This window comes from Rhineura floridana, chromosome 17, assembly GCF_030035675.1.
Source record: "Rhineura floridana isolate rRhiFlo1 chromosome 17, rRhiFlo1.hap2, whole genome shotgun sequence".
Taxonomy (NCBI): domain Eukaryota; kingdom Metazoa; phylum Chordata; class Lepidosauria; order Squamata; family Rhineuridae; genus Rhineura; species Rhineura floridana.
The window spans coordinates 3,418,897-3,436,509 of NC_084496.1; the positions used below are offsets into that span (position 1 = coordinate 3,418,897).

At 41.8% G+C, this 17,613-nt stretch overlaps 1 protein-coding gene across 2 annotated transcripts in view; it reads left to right on the forward strand.

Annotated features, from left to right (window-relative positions):
- USP7 (ubiquitin specific peptidase 7) overlaps nt 1-17,613 on the forward strand; it is a 69,473-nt gene that overhangs the window by 20,450 nt on the left and 31,410 nt on the right. Inside the window, exons 2-6 of one of the 2 annotated variants that reach the window (XM_061599216.1) lie at nt 5,048-5,199; nt 8,710-8,814; nt 14,114-14,312; nt 16,013-16,151; nt 17,146-17,234. In XM_061599216.1, the coding sequence (XP_061455200.1) occupies nt 5,166-5,199; nt 8,710-8,814; nt 14,114-14,312; nt 16,013-16,151; nt 17,146-17,234 (566 nt within the window). In that variant the 5' untranslated portion in view covers nt 5,048-5,165. The remainder of the gene's footprint in view (nt 1-5,047; nt 5,200-8,709; nt 8,815-14,113; nt 14,313-16,012; nt 16,152-17,145; nt 17,235-17,613) is intronic. The other variant, XM_061599215.1, reaches the window with a different exon arrangement.

Here is a 17,613-nt window from a genome sequence, read left to right on the forward strand (position 1 = left end):
TGAAGTGGGGATTCTTACCCAGGTTAGTGATTATGAGTAAAGATATAGCAGGTGGTGTCATAATTCTGGATTAATTATTGTGGTTTGTAAGGACATGACCTGTTCAGTAATGGCACCTTGTAGGTTGCTCAGTAGAACTTGGGATTTTCAATTGCGTAGGAAGGACAATTAGCAAAGCATCTCATTTTGTCTCGGCCCTATTGAACCACCACCCTAGCATGATGACTTGTATCCAAAGAATCTGCATTAGCAGGATCCAGAACTGGTTGGGACAGCTCTGCTCCTGCCTCTGAATGAAATAGATGCAGACATTACAGCCAGGATGTAGGTCACAAGCCTCTTCTGTATGCAATACTTAAAACAATACTACTTTGTCTTCAGTGCCTCTCTCTCAAGAAAATGTTACTGGAAATTAATTTTGTCTTTGAATAAGGTGGTTCCACAACATCTTGAGTGTGTGTAGCATGCGGTGAAAACTATAAACTTAATGAGCGCTGCAATTCTTCTGCTTCTTCCTCCACTTCCTCCCTAGGGAATTCGTTAGCTCATCTCACTTTCCCCAGAAATCAAGCTAAATCCTACTAGCCCCTCACTCCCCGTATGTTTTGATGCTTTGCTTGATGCAGCTCAAAACACCATTTCCTTTTTTTCACAAGCATTGCACCATTGTGGCTGTTGATACTTTCCTCAGGCCTGTGAGGCAAATTTCAACACTCATAGTTCATGCAACTCATCAAAATGTGGGATAAAGGGGAGGACTTCTGTTTTTAAGTAAGTAGCAATAGTAAATATTCAGCTTATGTTTCATTTGCAGAGTATAATTTACCTCTGATGTATATTTTACTTTATTTAACCAAATTTATGTGCCACTTACTAGAACAAAAGACCTCTAAGTGGTTTATAATAAATAGAATAGTTCCTTTTTATCTGTTTCTGTGTGCCAGAATTTCGTGCTGGGAGCAGCTATCTTACTTTTTCTTGTAGCAGGCAGAATGAGTTCAACTCTGCGTCACTTGAGAGTCCTTTTTATGAGATTCCTGATAAACATACCAGGCATTCTGTCTGTCTGTTGTTCCTTTCAGCCAGGCTGGTTCTGGGTGGGTCAGTGATTGTGGCCTAACTTTTTACAGTATGTTCCAGTAATTTAATATTATGGCATTTGGTTTACTGCGTTTGTTGTGTCCTGATTTGTGTGCAGTTTAGTCCTCTTTCTGCTTTGAATGGATAGGCATCTCCCTCATAACTCTGTGCATTATTTCTTTCAGAAATGATGGATGTAGTGCTTGAGGTGCTCAGAGTGCTTCTGGGGCTCAGTGCCAGAACAACTCCCAGCTTTTTCCTACAGCTCCAGAGAGGAAGGCTGGGATTGACTATCTATCTAAGCTAGATTTTTTTTGGGGGGGGGGATGGAGGCAGGAGTAAACATTTGTAAATGTTATAAGAACTGTCAGATTTCACCCTTTTGGGGTGGTAAAAATGCAATCCCCCCTTCAACTTGTTCAGTGCGTGTGTGTTTAAGTGTGAAGTTGAGCTTTTATTCAGACCATTTGTAAACATACCTGTTTTGCATCTTGGAACTGAGTCTACAAGCTGACCTCATGGCTAAAAAGATCAGCCTGATTTTTGTACTTCCCCACCCCGTCCCTCTCATCTGCTGCTTGTGTAGCAGCTTGACTGATTAAGAGCTCTGGAGAACTCACAGGTTTGCCACGCTTTTGTGGCACTTTGATTGGTCCCAATAAAGGTATTGCCCAACTCGTCTGGTGTTTTTTTTCTTATGGAACAACACAGCTAGCTACCTTTGCTTTTTTAGATACACACAGTGGCTATATTAGTGATTGTTAAGTATATACACACATATGGTCACTCACTCAGAACTTCATTGCATGCATTCGCTAACTTCACTGCCTGCATTTCCACATTGTAAAAACTAGGGAGGAATCCACTCTCTGCTTATATGAAGGTGATTAGGCTATTTTCATGGGGAAATAATTACACATTGTGACCATGCTTTGTAGATATTCAAAAACTCATTAGGTTGTATTCGAGTAAGTCCTACCCAAAGTAGACTCACTGAAAGTAATGGACCTAAGTTAGTCATGTCTATTAAGTTCAGTGGATCTACTCTGTGTAGGACTAGCATTGAACACCACCCATTCCTTTTTTTTGTTATGTTTATGGGGAAATAAAAGCCACTTTTAGGTGCACTAGCTTGTATGATTCCTAAATGGCAGTACTTCATTCAGTCCTTGGCTTTAAATCCACTGAGCTCTGTTGTCATTCAAGCTTGCTCTGAGCCTTGCAGTGGAAATCTGTGCCTAACTGTAGGACCTATTAGTTTGTACTCCTTCTCTTCAAGAATATCCTTTTTGGCTGCAATCCTGTAACTTTGCCCTGGAATTAGCCCCTGATGAACTCAGTAGGACTTGCTTCCAAGTAGACGTGAATAGGATTGCACTGTTGTTTATCAAGGCAGCAAATGCACTGCTTCTTCTGCCTGGTGTAGTCAGGATTTTAATTATATTGTGGCTTTCCCTTAGAAAGCAAGTGCTCTTTTTAAAACCCTTGTTAAAGTTGGAAGAAGTATTCAGTGCTATGAAGGTGGATGATGAGATGGCCACTCGCATTATTTTCTCCCACTCTGTGTTTTGTTTCTTTGATTTGATGTGTTTTCTTACTTTCTAATTTCATTTCTGTGTTTTCTGCCCTACTGGGCTGTTAAAGATATGTATGACTGCAGGTAAGAACCTTTATGAAAGTTGGCTTGCAGCCACTGGCCAGTCTGAAGATCCAGGGGGCAGCAACTGCCACGGAACCTTTGGGGCCAGCATTCTGCCTTACCTGCTAAGGAATAATAGAGCAACTACCAGTTTTTTCATTACTCCCCTGTATTTGAAAAAAACAGCTGTGCTTAGCAGAGCAAGTAATTCATAAACTTTAAAGTTACTGAACTTATTAAATCCAGTATAATACTCCTGAACCACAACATGCAACAGCTGCCTTTGAGAGAGTGAGTCTTGTGTCCTCCCCCCGAAATTCCTCCATCGTCACAATAATCTCTGCCTAAATAGATGTGGGTTCAGTAGGACTTTGACTGTCTCCAGTCATTTAGCGTGCCTACCTTTTTCCTCCTCTTGCCTCCCGTTGAGTTAGCTATTTGACTTTTTCAGAGTTGTACGAAAGCTGTCTTGTAATTAATACAGTTTCCAAATTTGGTGATTAGGCTTCTTGTTACAGGCTATTTGTTATCTTTTTAACAATAATTGCCTTCTCCCTTCCCTCTCTTTCTCCTGCCTTTCCAGGATGGACAAAAAGGTGTAAAATCTGTGTTTGTCTTAAAGCAGCAGTTACATGTGGTCATGTAAATATGGCAGATATGACCTGAGGCTGTTCCAGTGGCAAAGGCAAGCCAGTTGTTTTAAGGACCAAAAAACAGCGAGTCTTAGTTTATCTGAGTAATGCTGAGTCCTGTTTCCCATGTCTGTCTGTCTTTTTTAATTACTCTCATTCCTTGATGTGGCCAATTCTGAAAAATCTGCATCTTCTGTCTTTGTAGAGCAGCCATGTAATTTAGCAGTCATCTTGATTCTTGAAACTAGCAATAGATACTTCTAGGCACTAGGAACATACCAACTGCTGTGGCAATAGAGCAGTGGGTGTAGCGATGCGAAGGCCTGGGAAAAAACTGGAAAAATTAGGGGGGTGAAGTGGTTTTTCCCATTTTTTCCCAAGCCGTTTCCCCCCCCAAAAATTGGAAAAATGAAGAAAAGATGGATTATGGAATGTTTTATTTTAGCATGATGAATAAAATGTTTCATTGAATCTTGCCCCCCCTTTTCTCAGTTCTTTTTATGGGAGTGGATGCTTTATGTCTGCTTGACACTGTGAGGACTAGTAGAGACATAAATAATTTTCTTTGTTATTAATGTTGATGGTTTCTTCTGTTGTTGTTTTTTTAATTGTTTTTTGCCTGCACCTCATAAACTGGCAAAATGAAAGGTTCCTTACAGTTCAGGTGTTACTTACAGTTCAGAATCTTGTAGATCCATTTGTTACCAAAAAGAAGTAAAAAATTTAAAAAAGTAAATTAAATTTGTAATAATTGTTTGAATAAAATGTACTTTTAATATATGTGATAATTTTATCCCAAACCAACTTGTACATAATTACATTTGATGTTCCTGAAGTAACAAAGTGACTTTCAATCTGTAAAAAGTGCTTGTTATGTATCTTCAAGTCGGTTACGACTTATGGCAACCCTGTGAATCAGTGACCTGCAAAAGCATCTGTCATGAATCACCCTGTTCAGTTCGTAAAAAGTGTTAATATTGCAGTTTTTCAAATTTTCTGAAAATTTCCATTTTTTTTCTGGAACAAAAACCCTGTTTTTTCCCTTCAAAGTTTCCAGAAATTTTACATCTCTAAGCAAATGCAGCCACTTTAACAGAACTGCCATACTGTATAAAGCAGCCTTTCCCAACCAGTGTGCCTCCAGATGTTGTTGGACCACAATTCCCATCTTTCCTGACCATTGGCAATGCTGGCTGAGGCTGATGGGAGTTGTGGTCCAACAATATCTGGAAGCACACTGGTTGGGAAAGGCTGGTATAGAGGTTGCTTGCAGGTCTCCCTCATTATTGTCCTTCTAACCTTTTTGGGCTACTGGGTCTTAGCTAGCCAGAGAGTCATGAATGTAGTTCTCATAGCACTTCTCCATTTTAGCGGACAGTGCAGTGGATGGTGCATTTGTTACTGGCTTCTATCCATCCAATCTAATCTAAGATATCATCTATCTATCTGATGAGCCAGTAGCGCTGAAATTAAAAGGGAAGTGAAAGAGACCTCTGTTTGAAGTTTCCATAACGTTACTGCACTAACACGTACTCAGAAAAGGGCACTGCATTGGTCAACACCCGACTTAATTGAGAGCTATTGGGAAGGAGTTTATCACCTGAGAAACTGTTCCTGCTTAGGGAACTTTATCTTATATCTTGAGAACCATGGACATTGCCTGGGTAGGTTAATCGCTTCTCTTACGACCCTCTAGGTGATGTAGCTGATCATCAAGCTGGTTGGACACAATAGATAGATGTTAGGCCACTCTTTACCACTACATTTCTGCACTGGTAGGAACGATCTCCACCTGGCATCACTTTTAAATCATCATGAGCCTACTCGAACTTTATGTCTTCAATTCAGGTGAGATCTTAATATTCTGCTTAAGCTTTGCAGAACTACGTGTTTCGAAACACTGGTCAGGCCCAGCTGTTTCCTGTGTCTTACTATAGACAAAAGAGTAAAATTTTGTTTGCAAAAGTTCGTAGATGCTTTGTTCCTTCAAGGGAATGTTTGCAAACTACACAACCACTAAAGATGCCAGAGAGAATTGTACCTGACTCATAACCTCACTGGCTGGGTGAAAATGTATATCTCTGGAGGAATTGTTTTCTTCTTAGGTAGGATAGTGAGATGTAAGAGACAAGGCTTTGGCATAGCATTGTGGAGCGTTGATGACCCTTAAGCGCACAAGGGGGAAGCAAGCACATTTTAATATAAATCTTGCTACAGATGGGGTGCCATGGTGGGAAAAGGCTGGGTGGAGATGGATACCTCGGGGTGAGAGGTATAAATAGCTGGCCTCCAGGGTGCTCCTGTCGACCATCTGGGTCTAGTTGCATGTCTGTAGCTTTTGGATGAGGGTCCCTTTGAAAACCTGTGTTTCTCCCTCCTTCCATCTACGCCCAAATGCCTTCATTGGTCAGGCATTGGACTGTTCTCAGTCTGTTTCCATCTCTCTGAGTCTGCTTTGCAGGAGGGACCCCTGTGGTAACCTCCATGTTTGTAAAACTTATTTTTCAGTAACAAACTTTTATTTTAGTTAAGAAGGAAGATGTGTGTTAAAATGTAATTAATTCCCAGTACAGTACTAGAAATACAATTCATCTTTGTTTATTTTGGAGGGCAGACTATGTATAGCTTCCCTTTGAGTGTGTGCTTGAACATGGTGTGAAGAATGAATCAACGGAGAGAAATCTAGTTGACAACCCACATTTGTAGCCTGGCCTAGAGAATATAGGACATCCGCAGAGCCAGAGACTCTTGGTTCCAGTGCTGGTTTTATTAAATTATTACTATAGATTTGAGCTTAAAGGCTCATTTTTTTCTTTACTCAGTAACAACTTGAATCTGGATGAAGAACTTAGGCAGTGTCTGTATGGCCACAGATTATATGTGACAGATCTAAATCACCGAAATTTCTCAAAAGAAATTGTTAAGACTTGAGCAAACTCACCCCAACACCCACTGGTGTGTTGAGTGACGTACATCAGTATATCAAACAGGGCAGTTATTTTAGCATGCCACTGAATGTGATTTCTGTTGTATCACACCTGGATGGCAAATACCTCTTTGGCCTTCCACTTGATTTCTGTCTCTGCAAAGTGTTTTGATATTGGATATTGCAAACCTAGTCATGCAGAGCTCTGGGTTAGACCAGTCTTGGTTTGGGACAGGGAAGGGTGATGTTTTAAATGTGAAAGTGACTGTGGGGGTATCCCCTCACCTTTTCAGAATCTTGTATCTAGACTTTTATGCTCTTCTGATGTTTCAGAGTTTTATGGTGATTTTCATTAAATCCTTTGTTTTCAAAGAGTTTTCAGATTCTTTTTATTCTCACCGGCAGACAGAGATGTAGTCTTATTGGCCTTTTGTATACGTTTGGGAGCTGAAGTTACTGAAGACCCGCTTTGTGACCCAGAAGCTGAGCTTTGGTATAAATTAGGGCCCAGAACTAAAGTACACTGGGGCACAATGTCTCAAAAGAGAACATACTCAGTCCATGGATTTTTAACTAGCTCATTTGGTAGGTACCCAGGTCAGGTGTGTACCTCTAGTTGTAGGATACCAAACACCCAGTTTCTAAGTGGCATTTTATGGGGAGCAAGTCCGACCCATTTAAGTCATTGCAGGGCATTAAACCTGGAAGGAAGAAGCAGAGAGGGCAAGTAAGCTGTTTTATTGTAACAACAGCAGCAACAAATGTTCTATCACGAGCAGGACTCAATAACACCCAATCTATGAGGAAATATTTTTAAGAATATAGATCTTGAAGACGAATGTAGATCTTGGAGACTGGCTTAAAGTGAACAGTCTTAGGAAATACGCTTGTTGAGGCAGTGCAGATTAACCTGGAAGTCTTTGCAGAGCAGTAAGACAGAGGAGGAGGATTGTGTAACAAGTGCGGTTTGGGCTGGTTAAGATCTACACTGGTCTACACTTTATGTTAAGCAAGCATTTTTTAAAGTGTGCTTTCAGGGGAAAAAAAAGCTGGATTGGGACTGTAGCATGAGCACAGGAGGGCTGTTACTTTTCTTCTACCCTGTGCCATTTTATCACCAAAAATAGCTGCCCAAAGCTGCTCTTTGCACTCAAGGGCAAACTACTGTGCCATGGTCCTGATCCAGTTCAGAGGCTCCCTTGACTGCTCTTTTCTCGAAGACAGTGATCTGTTCTAAGAATACATTTTAAATATGTATATTAAAATAATTACAAGCACCACTGTATCTTGTACAAAAAGATTGCCTATACAGTAGGGGGCGACTTATACGGTGGGTTAGGGACCAGGCCCCCGCCGTAAAGCAGAAATCGCCGTAAACCAGAACCCATTGACTATAATGGGTCGCGTCACATGAAAATGCCGCAAAATCTGATTTAAAACGGGGAATTTCCCCTAATTGAAAGCCACCGCATCAGCGGAACACCGGAAAATGGAACACCGTAAAGCGGGGCCCTACTGTACACGCACTTTTGCACGCACACACAAAATTTGCATCAACCCATTCATGAAAAGGCAAGTGCCACAGTACATAATTGTACTCCCATAATCGGGCTCCTGCTGGGAGGAAGGGTGGGATATAAATCAAATAATAAATAAAAATAATAATTCATAAGATACAAAACATCTTAACGTGTGTGTGTACACTTTATCTCTAAGTCTTGATGAGAGTCCTGGTCAGCTTTCGTTTTATCTTGAAAAGCTTTGCTCAAACAAGCTTTCTCTTGTGTTAGGCACCATCACTGTACCATAGACCAGTGTTAACTTTGTAGAAGCAACCAAAGCTCTGTCCTGGGTGCTGAATAGCCTTTGATGGGTAGATGCATAATGTGAACTGGGAAAAGACAGCTTTTGAGTTACTTTGTGTTCGTTGGCAGGTTGCACTGCTGGAGGGAAGGGCAGTATGAATATGTGACTTGACGTTAACAGTGATTCTTGATAAACCATGGAAACAAATTTTTTTGCATAAATTTAAGCCTTTTTAGTAGAATAGTGGAAGCAAAATAATGGAGACAGAAAGCCTGTGTATGGCTAGTTCTCATAATATCATAGGAACAGATTGTTGTATCCAACTAAATTCTATTCAGAGGCGACCCATCAAAATTAACGGACCTAAATTAGTTGTGTCTGTTTTGAAAATAAACAATATTAAACCATTAGTGGGCTGATACATTAATTACACCAGCTTTTACTGTGCATTGTCACGAGGCAGATTAATACTGATCTGATTAATACTAATCAGATTAATACTGATCTTAAGTAGCAGTTGTGGTGCTGTTACTTTCATTGCCATTTGTTAAAAATATGCTTTTGAATGTATATTACTGTCAAGACCCAGGTTACTGATCTATATCTGTTCTCCCTGTGTTCATAAGCTGGAGATGCTGATGATCCACCAAGAATTACTCAAAACCCAGTCATCAATGGGAACGTAGCAATGGCCGATGGTCACAACAACACAGAAGAAGACATGGAAGATGGTGAGTCATCCCTTTTACTTGCTTTGATGAGGGGGTTCAGGAGGGGGGAAGCTGGCTTGTTTTCCCTGCAACGAGCAATACAACCCTTTACAGAGCTCAGGGACTTTTCTGTGCTCTTGTACGTTTTTGGGACTTCTTTACTTTTGACAGTGGACACCTCAGTGGAGGCATGGTAGAGGTTTACAAAAGGGTGTATGATGCACTGTAGGAGTAGGGAGCCCTTTTCAGCCCAAGGGCTGCATTCCCTTGTGGGCAACCTTCCAAGAGCCACACGTCGGTGGAGGATGGAGCCAGAAGCAAAAATGTAAATACTATCTTTGTTCAGTAGGCTAATTACTACACACACACACACATCTCTGTCCTCCATCCAAATAAGCAAAAGGCCTTACCACAGTTCAAGAACACGTTCCAGCCAGGCAAAAATGTATATACCAAAAGCAGCCCCCCCCCAGCACATTATTGTAGTCCAGCTGTGAGGTTACCAATGTATGGACCACCATGGCAAGGCTATCCTTGTCCAAGAACAGTCATAGTCATCGCACCAACCAAAGTTGGTAATGGGTGCTCCAAGCCACTGAGGTCACCTGGGATGGGCCTTTGGTAACAGCGATGATATAGGGGCAACTCCAAACTACACACCTGATTTTTCAGAGGGAGCACAGCCCCACCCAGAGCTGATACCCAGGCCAATTCCGAAATCTGGGAACCACCCATTCATAGGGTCTCCATCTTGAAAGGATGCAGTTGCAATTTATTAATCCTCATGTAGCTACAAGCAGTGTGAAGCAGTACTGTACTTTTGTCTGTCATGACTCTGTCAAAATCAGCCAATAGAAATAAAGACTTTTATGTTATTAAAATTGGGGTTTTGATATTTTGCCTTGAAGGCTCTGTGGAGAAAATTTTGTGTTGTTTTTTTTTACAATAAATTAATTAGATACAGCTTCAGGACGTTTGCATCTGAAGTCCAAGCTATTAGGTAACACGTTGTTGATGATGCTTCCATTTCTCTCCTGACCTTCATAAGATTAAAGGGTGGGTTACAGTAATTTTAAAAATACAATGTTAACGTCCTTTTTAAACAAATTACAGTCAAGTGAATGGTGGTCGTTACAGGGCCAATAACACATTAAGCAGATGGGCTGTGCCTTTCCTTCAGGACACTCTCGCTGCTATGCATAGGGAATGGAAAGGAACATTCTCTCCACTTAGATGGCCACTAACAATCCTGGATGAGGCATGTGCACCTCCTCATCGCTTGTGGCTTACCTTACTTTGTGGCTTGGCCATTAGTGGTGCCTCTGCTCACTGCTTGTAATGTGCCATTTTCTAGTGTCTGTAGATTGATCTATTGTTGGACCACAGCTAGAGGGAATGGGGTGTCAAAGCTTAAAACTATTCGACCTTTTTAAACTTCTTCCAGTTCTTATAATTAGAAAGCTTTGAAGCAGCTAGTCTTGGTCTAATTAGAGGTTGAGCCACCCTGCTGAGGACAGCCATCACAAATGTGACATGATCAAGCACTCCTTAGAGCACAATATCCAAACTGTTGTGCATAGGTGGAAGCAGCAAAGAAGGTCTACTTTGTTGCCTCCAATGCATCTGCTAGTAGCCATCCAGCAGAACTTTTCTGAATACTGCAAAGATTGCTAACATCTGCCCCAGTTGATGGGGCTTTCGTCTTCTCAGAATCCAGCTGTGACTCTTTCACTAGGCATTTAAGGATAAAGTTGACCAGTTCTCAGTGGTCTAGATGCTGTTGTGGCTCCAACCACTCCTAAAGAGGCCCACCCTGGATCTGACGGTTCTTGAGCACATGCTTTTAGCATTGTGGCATCACTTCTCTGGAATTCTTTTCCTTTAGTGGTGAAGTAGGTCCCAGCGTTGTCAATGTTTTTGACATTTGTTGAAAACTTGACTCCCCCTTTCTGAGTCTCCCCATATTAGACCATTTTACTACTGCGGTGTTTAATTCTTGTTGGTTTCATGTTTTTAACATTGGTTTGTGATTTGTATTTTGTTTTCTGTTATGTTTCCTGTCTGTTTTGAATGTGGAGTGGTTTATAAATTATGAAATAAATAAATTAAAATGTTAGCATATTTTGGTACTTTGAGAAGGAGGATTTCTGAAGATGTTCAAAGTTGCTTTCATTTAGAATGCTGACTTTGGCTTCACAGGTAGGAATCTGACTTGGGGGAGGCAACTGCATCCTTCCTCCTGAAATTTGTTTAGGACATTTTGGGGGGTGGGGAGAGAGACTGCTTTGTTTTTCTGTGGCAAAATACCACAACGGTAAGCTGAGTTGGCTGTTGAAAATGCACATTGCTTTTGTTTTGTGGGCCTGCTTATTGCATCATCTAAAGTAACTAGAAACGAAGCTGATGCCATTCAGTTCACCTCCAAACTCAACTCTGTCAAGAATGGATCAATGTTTACGTTAAAAGGATAGCTGTGCTTATTTATTATCAGGGGATCCATGACTTGGCATTTTGATGTTTTGAATCTGAAACTGAATGAAGAGCCCCCCCCCCTTTGTGGCAGCTTTTACATGTGAGAAGAATAAATGTTGCAGAATTTTGCAGCACTGAGCACATGTAATTTCTCTGTGCAGATGCTGTCAGCTAGGCTTAGGTACTGGTTATCGAACAGCAGTCATTGTGTGGCTCTTTCTTTTTAATTTTTTTTTTTAAGAAATATGTTTTGCACCAGAGATTTCCCAGCATCTGGTTATGCTGAAGTCTTAACAGTTTATAGGTCCCCTATTGTTTAATGTGCCTTTGTAACCAAGGATTGTATCCCAATATTCATCATTCTCAGACCCGCTGAAATTAACAGGCATGACTTACTCAGGTCCGTTAATTTCGATAAGTCTGCTCTGAGTAAAATGTAGTTGGATACAGCCTCAAGGTTTATCTTGCCTTGTATAATTGTACTGATTATCTTTTTTTTTTTTTTTACTGAGTCTAGAATAGGTCTGTATACTTCTTATACAGTCTACAAGTCTAGTCTGGGTATTTATTTTGTTAAGAACATTAATGCTTTGCTTTTTCTGATGTAACTGTAAGCCAAATATGGACATAATAGCTACAAACAAAGGTGGTGGTGGGGGTTTGGGGAGGGTGAGGGTGAGCGCACAATCCTCTACAATTGGATGGCTGACTTTTGATAACTAGAAATTTGGAGAAACCCCTAGAAAAATATCACCTTCCACATTAACCCATACACCCCCAGACTTAACATGTGTGCTCAAAGATTCTCCTGATGAGATAGATCAGCTCACGGTATTTATACAGACCAGCCAAATGAGTTACCTTCGGTGACAGCATTGAGATTTATACGTTAATTGACCACTGAGGAAGACCCAGTAGTATTGTTAGTCACATAGCCTTGATGCTGAGACATCTCCTTCTGTTGTTGTGTCCATAATGACTGAATTGTAGAAACATCATTTATGTGTCTCATGGTATGTTGTTATTGTTGGAAAAATCAAAGCGGAATTATTTTTATACCTATTTTAGTAGCAATTCACATATATTTATACTCTTACCCAATTTTGGGCCTTAGGCTGCAATCCAATACACGCTTACCTGGGAGGAAGTACCACTGAACCTGATGGAGCTTACTTCTGAGTAGACATGTAATGAATTGCAATCTTGAGGTTGACTTTTGTATTTCCTTTTGTATTGTTCTTGCACTCGGGTCCTGCTTGCGGGCTTCCCGCAAAGAATTTGCAGAAGATGGCTGCAAATAGGTTTCTGCGTCACTGCAGAGTCTTTCTTTTTGCAAACAGTCCGGAAGAGATGGAATGGAATCCTTTTTTTTTTTTTTGCAAAGCGTGAATGTATTCAGAGACAATTCCAGGGGTGTCCTCCCCCTCAACACTTCTTCTTAAGAACATAAGAAGAGCCTGCTGGATCAGGCCAGTGGCCCATCTAGTCCAGCATCCTGTTCTCACAGTGGCCAACCAGGTGCCTGGGGGAAGCCCGCAAGCAGGACCCGAGTGCAAGAACACTCTCCCCTCCTGGGGTCCTGCTTGCAGGCTTCCCCCAGGCACCTGGTTGGCCACTGTGAGAACAGGATACTGGACTAGATGGGCCACTGGCCTGATCCAGCAGGCTCTTCTCATGTTCTTATGTTCTTATTGTACACAATGGCGGCTAGTGCCTCTTGGGGCACCAGTGGGGCAGTAAGCAGGGTGCCCGAACGGCAGGTGCAGCCAGAATAACAATCGGAGCCAACTCATTGGACTTTTTTCCTCCTCCCTGCTGCATTCCATAAGGGCAATACTGAGACGGAGGAGCAGGAGGTTGCGGATTGGGCAGTGCCGTTGCCACCTCTGGACTGGTTTTGAGTAAGGAGGCTGGCTGAGGGCAGCTTAAGTTGGCGGGGAACTGCCCCATTTGCCCCAAATGGACCAGCCTCCACTGCTTGCACACATGGTCCTAGCAATCAACTAGGCCTGTGGACTCCTTAAAACAAAATAGTATTCATCATCAGGAGGGGAAGGCAGGCATGTCTTAGCATGGCAGGGAGTTCCAGAGTCTGGGTCCAGCACTATAGAGAAGGTCCTCTTTTTGCATCCACAGCAACAACTGATGGTACCTTGAGCATCTGAGTGGGCAGAGAGAGGTTATGCAGGGAGGAGACATTCTCCCCCCCCCAAGCACTTGGACATTGACTTGCAAGCAGGCTGTGAGCCAGTGAGATTGGCATAGCAACAGAGTTCTGTGATCCAAGTATCTGGCCCTGGTCAAATCTTCAGCTAGTACAGAATGCTGCGGCTGGAGTTTCCAGGCAGCCTTCAAAGGTGGATGGTGGTGCTGTGTGCTACCCTGCTTCTTCCCTAGAATCTGCTGGAGAGGGGAGAAAGAGAGGGGTGTGTCAACAGCATACTCATTACTGTGCCCTCCAGATCTCTTTACAACAAACTCCCAGAGCAGCTTACTCAAAATCAGAAACACAATCGATAAACAATATATTTAAAACTTTGGGTTGTATTGAACGAAGTCCTACTCGGGGTAAACCCGTTGAAATGAACGAACATAAGTTAGTCATGTATAATTAACCTAAGTGGGTCTACTCTGAGTAGGACTAGCATTGAATTCCATCCTTTATCCTTGCTCTTACTGTTTCTACATCTGAGTCGTTCAGCATGTATCGGGTGTTTTACTGTCCAGATGCAGTTCCACAGCTTTTGATGTCACACCAGTGGGAGTGTCTGTGCACCAATGGCCTTTCATGGGGACCATAGGATCAGGCTACTTAATTCGTGTTTAATTGTGTTTTGTTGTTTTGCAGACACAAGCTGGCGGTCGGAAGCAACGTTTCAGTTCACAGTGGAACGTTTCAACAGGCTGAGTGAATCAGTCCTAAGCCCCCCCTGCTTTGTGCGGAACCTGCCGTGGAAGATTATGGTGATGCCACGACTTTACCCAGACAGGCCACATCAGAAAAGTGTAGGGTTCTTTCTGCAGTGCAATGCTGAGTCTGATTCCACGTAAGACCCTTCAGATCTTTAATACACACTTTATACATTTATGTGTAACACCCCTGTCTTTACCTGTTGCATTTTCATGAAGACAGCTTGAGTGTTCATGGGTGAGACAGCATAAAGACTGTGGCTTCAGCAGTCAGGAAGGGTGCATAGGGTATCGGGAGTGTTTGTGCACATGGGCAGATGTGGAGAAAAGAGGCAGAGTTGTGAAAAGCCCATTGGAGAGGTCTGGTAGGTTGCCAGTTGTACCTCGGGTATAGACAGCTGATGTAGTTTAAGACAATAGCATTCAAAATATTTTAAGTCACTTCCTTTTATCACTCCAAAATACACAGTGTACAGAGTTCGTCAGAACTCTTAATTGGGAAGAATGTAATGATAGCTAGTTCTCAGCTATGAAGAGACCAAAGTTAATATCTTTTCAGGTTGGTATTTAATAATTTGGAATAGTTAATTTGTTAATCACCAAATACACGAGCTAGATGAAGATGTGGGCAATTTCACCTTTCCCAACAAGATAAAAAGCAGTGCTTGTTTTCAGTGCTGCACATTTACTGATTTCTGATGGGTTGATGCATAAATTGGCTGCAGTGCTACAGATGAGGGTTCACTTCTGGTGAGGTACTGGTTGTGTGAACACCCATATGCACATGTGTAAAATGACCTGAGTTCATTGGAATGCTCAGCTTCTTCCTTCCTTCCTTCCTTCCTTCCTTCCTTCCTTCCTTCCTTCCTTCCTTCCTTCCTTCCTTCCTTCCTTCCTTCCTTCCTTCCTTCCTTCCTTCCTTCCTTCCTTCCTTCCTTCCTTCCTTCCTTCCTTCCTTCCTTCCTTTCAGATAAAAGCTAAGTATGCAGAAAGGTCTTCCATAGGGCAAAACTAGAGCCTGTCAATTGATTAAAATAATTGATTAATCAGTAGCCTTTTAGTTGATCAGTTAGCTAACTTAAATTTAAATAAACTTGAGCATTACCAATGCTGCAAGATAGGTCTCCATTTGAAAAAGTAAAGGAAGTACAATTTCATTTTTTTAAAGTTGTCTTTAAAATACTAAAGCTTTTGTTGATTTTATTTTTGTTGATTAATCAGTTTAAATTGTTAAAAATAAAAGCTTACAAAGCAGGAACAGAAGCAGGATGATTCCAGCAGAATTTTAGTGTTCCAGCTTTAATTTGTTTTCACATGGCTGGGATTTGAAGCACACTACTAAGAATTGGAAGCCACAACCTTGACTAAGTGGGAGACACAGTAGAGTTCACTTTCATATGTTTAACAGTAACCTTCCTTTTAGGAGTCTCATAGCATTAACGTTGAGCAAACAAGCAAATAAAAAAACCCACAGGGGACAAGGGCCTCTCCATTTGCCTTTTCTTAACCTGTAGCAACAAAAGTATTTTGCAGTGTTCATCCACTGCTTTAGAGGAGTTGCAAATAGCATTCTCAGACAACTATGGAAGAAAACCCACTGAGCTAGAAAAATTCCATGGGGTGAATGTGTAAAAACAGGTCTGTGAGAAACCAAGCCTCTTCCCAAATGGCTTCCATGATTATGATAATAGTTACTAATGCCTCTGAGAACGCTGAAGCAAAGTTTTAAATCCAGGAGAGGCAAGACGTAAAGCAGCCTTGTTTAGTAAACCACAATTTATGAGCATGTTTTCTGTGCAGTTCCGCGTGTCAAGTGTTATCTCTTTAATTGTTGCAGGTCGTGGTCTTGTCACGCACAAGCAGTGCTCAAGATAATAAATTACAAGGACGATGAGAAATCTTTCAGTCGCCGTATCAGCCACTTGTTCTTTCATAAGGAGAATGACTGGGGCTTTTCCAACTTTATGTCATGGAGTGTAAGTAAGAGTATTTGGCAGTGTGAGAGCCGGTGTGGTAGATAAAAGTGCAGGGCTCAGAAAACCCCAGTTCAAATCCCCACTCAGCCATGTAGCTCACTGGGCAACCTCAGGCCAGTCTCCTTCAGCCTAGCCTACCTCACAGGGTTGTTGTGAGAACAAAACAGGTGTGAGTCGTGGGGAACCATGAATACCATCCTGAGATTGAGGGAGGGTGGGATTAAAGGTGTAAAGCAAATGGGCATTGTGGAAGAAAAGTCCCATGTTAAGTGCTCAGCTGGTGGTCCTGGTGCTAGTTGCAATGAGCAATGCTTTCCCCTCCTCTCTGCATGTGCCCGCGATCTGCTGCTGGTGTGTCAACTTCACCATTGTATTAACTAGTACAAGAGGTTGAGAAGCCACAACAGAGATGGTTAACAGATAAAGCACCCGCAGCCATCACATTTGCACTGTTCTCAAGCTACCAGTACAAGTTCAGGGCCCGATAGCAACAAGGTGGAAGTAACTTCCAGTGATGTACAGAAATGATCGTCTTTTGACATCTGGAGACAAACCTGTATCACTCAGATTCACTGTTAAAAGTAGGTGTGCGTTTATCGGCCTCAGCTTTTATTTTTTATCTTTGTTCTTACATTTATATCCCACCTTTCCTCCAAGGAGCTCAAGGTGGCATACCAACATGGTTCTCCCCATCCTAATTTAATCTTCACAACAACCCTGTGAGGTAGTTTAGGCTGAGAGACAGTGACTGGCCTATAGTCACCCAGGGAGCTTCATGGCCCACTGGGGATTTGAACCCTGGTCTCCCAGGTCCCAGTCCAACACTGACCACTACACCACCACTGGCTTGAGGCTCTAAGAAAGAGCTTTCAAGATTGCTAGCCATCACAGACTCCAAAGTTTGACTGCCCTTCATTTGCAAATGAGGAATGGTTGTGAACAATCCAAAAGATGTGATTTGATATTTAATGTTATTGGTGTCTTTTTTTTATAGGAAGTTACTGATCCAGACAAAGGCTATATAGAAGATGACAAAGTAACTTTTGAAGTGTATGTTCAAGCTGATGCTCCACATGGTGTGGCGTAAGTACATTTTTAAAAAGTAAAAATAATAGAACAGCAGCCACCTGTACACCTTTCACTTTTCCTGTGCAACATTTTATTTTAAGCTCTAGTTAGATGAAACAACACTTCTTATTTTCTTACAAATCCCTATAAAATGTGTAGTTGGCTGGGACCCTTATTGAATCATGGTAGAGAGGAATGGGAAAGACTTGAAGGTCATTGTTGTACCTGGTCTGCGCCCTCTAGTTACTCTTAATTTCACAAACCCTTTACAAGCTTTAGCATATTAACTGCATCTTACTGAGGAGTCAACATGGGTGGGGAGGAGGAGCCCTTACTTCCTGTGAAATACGTTCTCCATTTGAATTGTTTGTTCATATGAATGTTACCTAGTTAC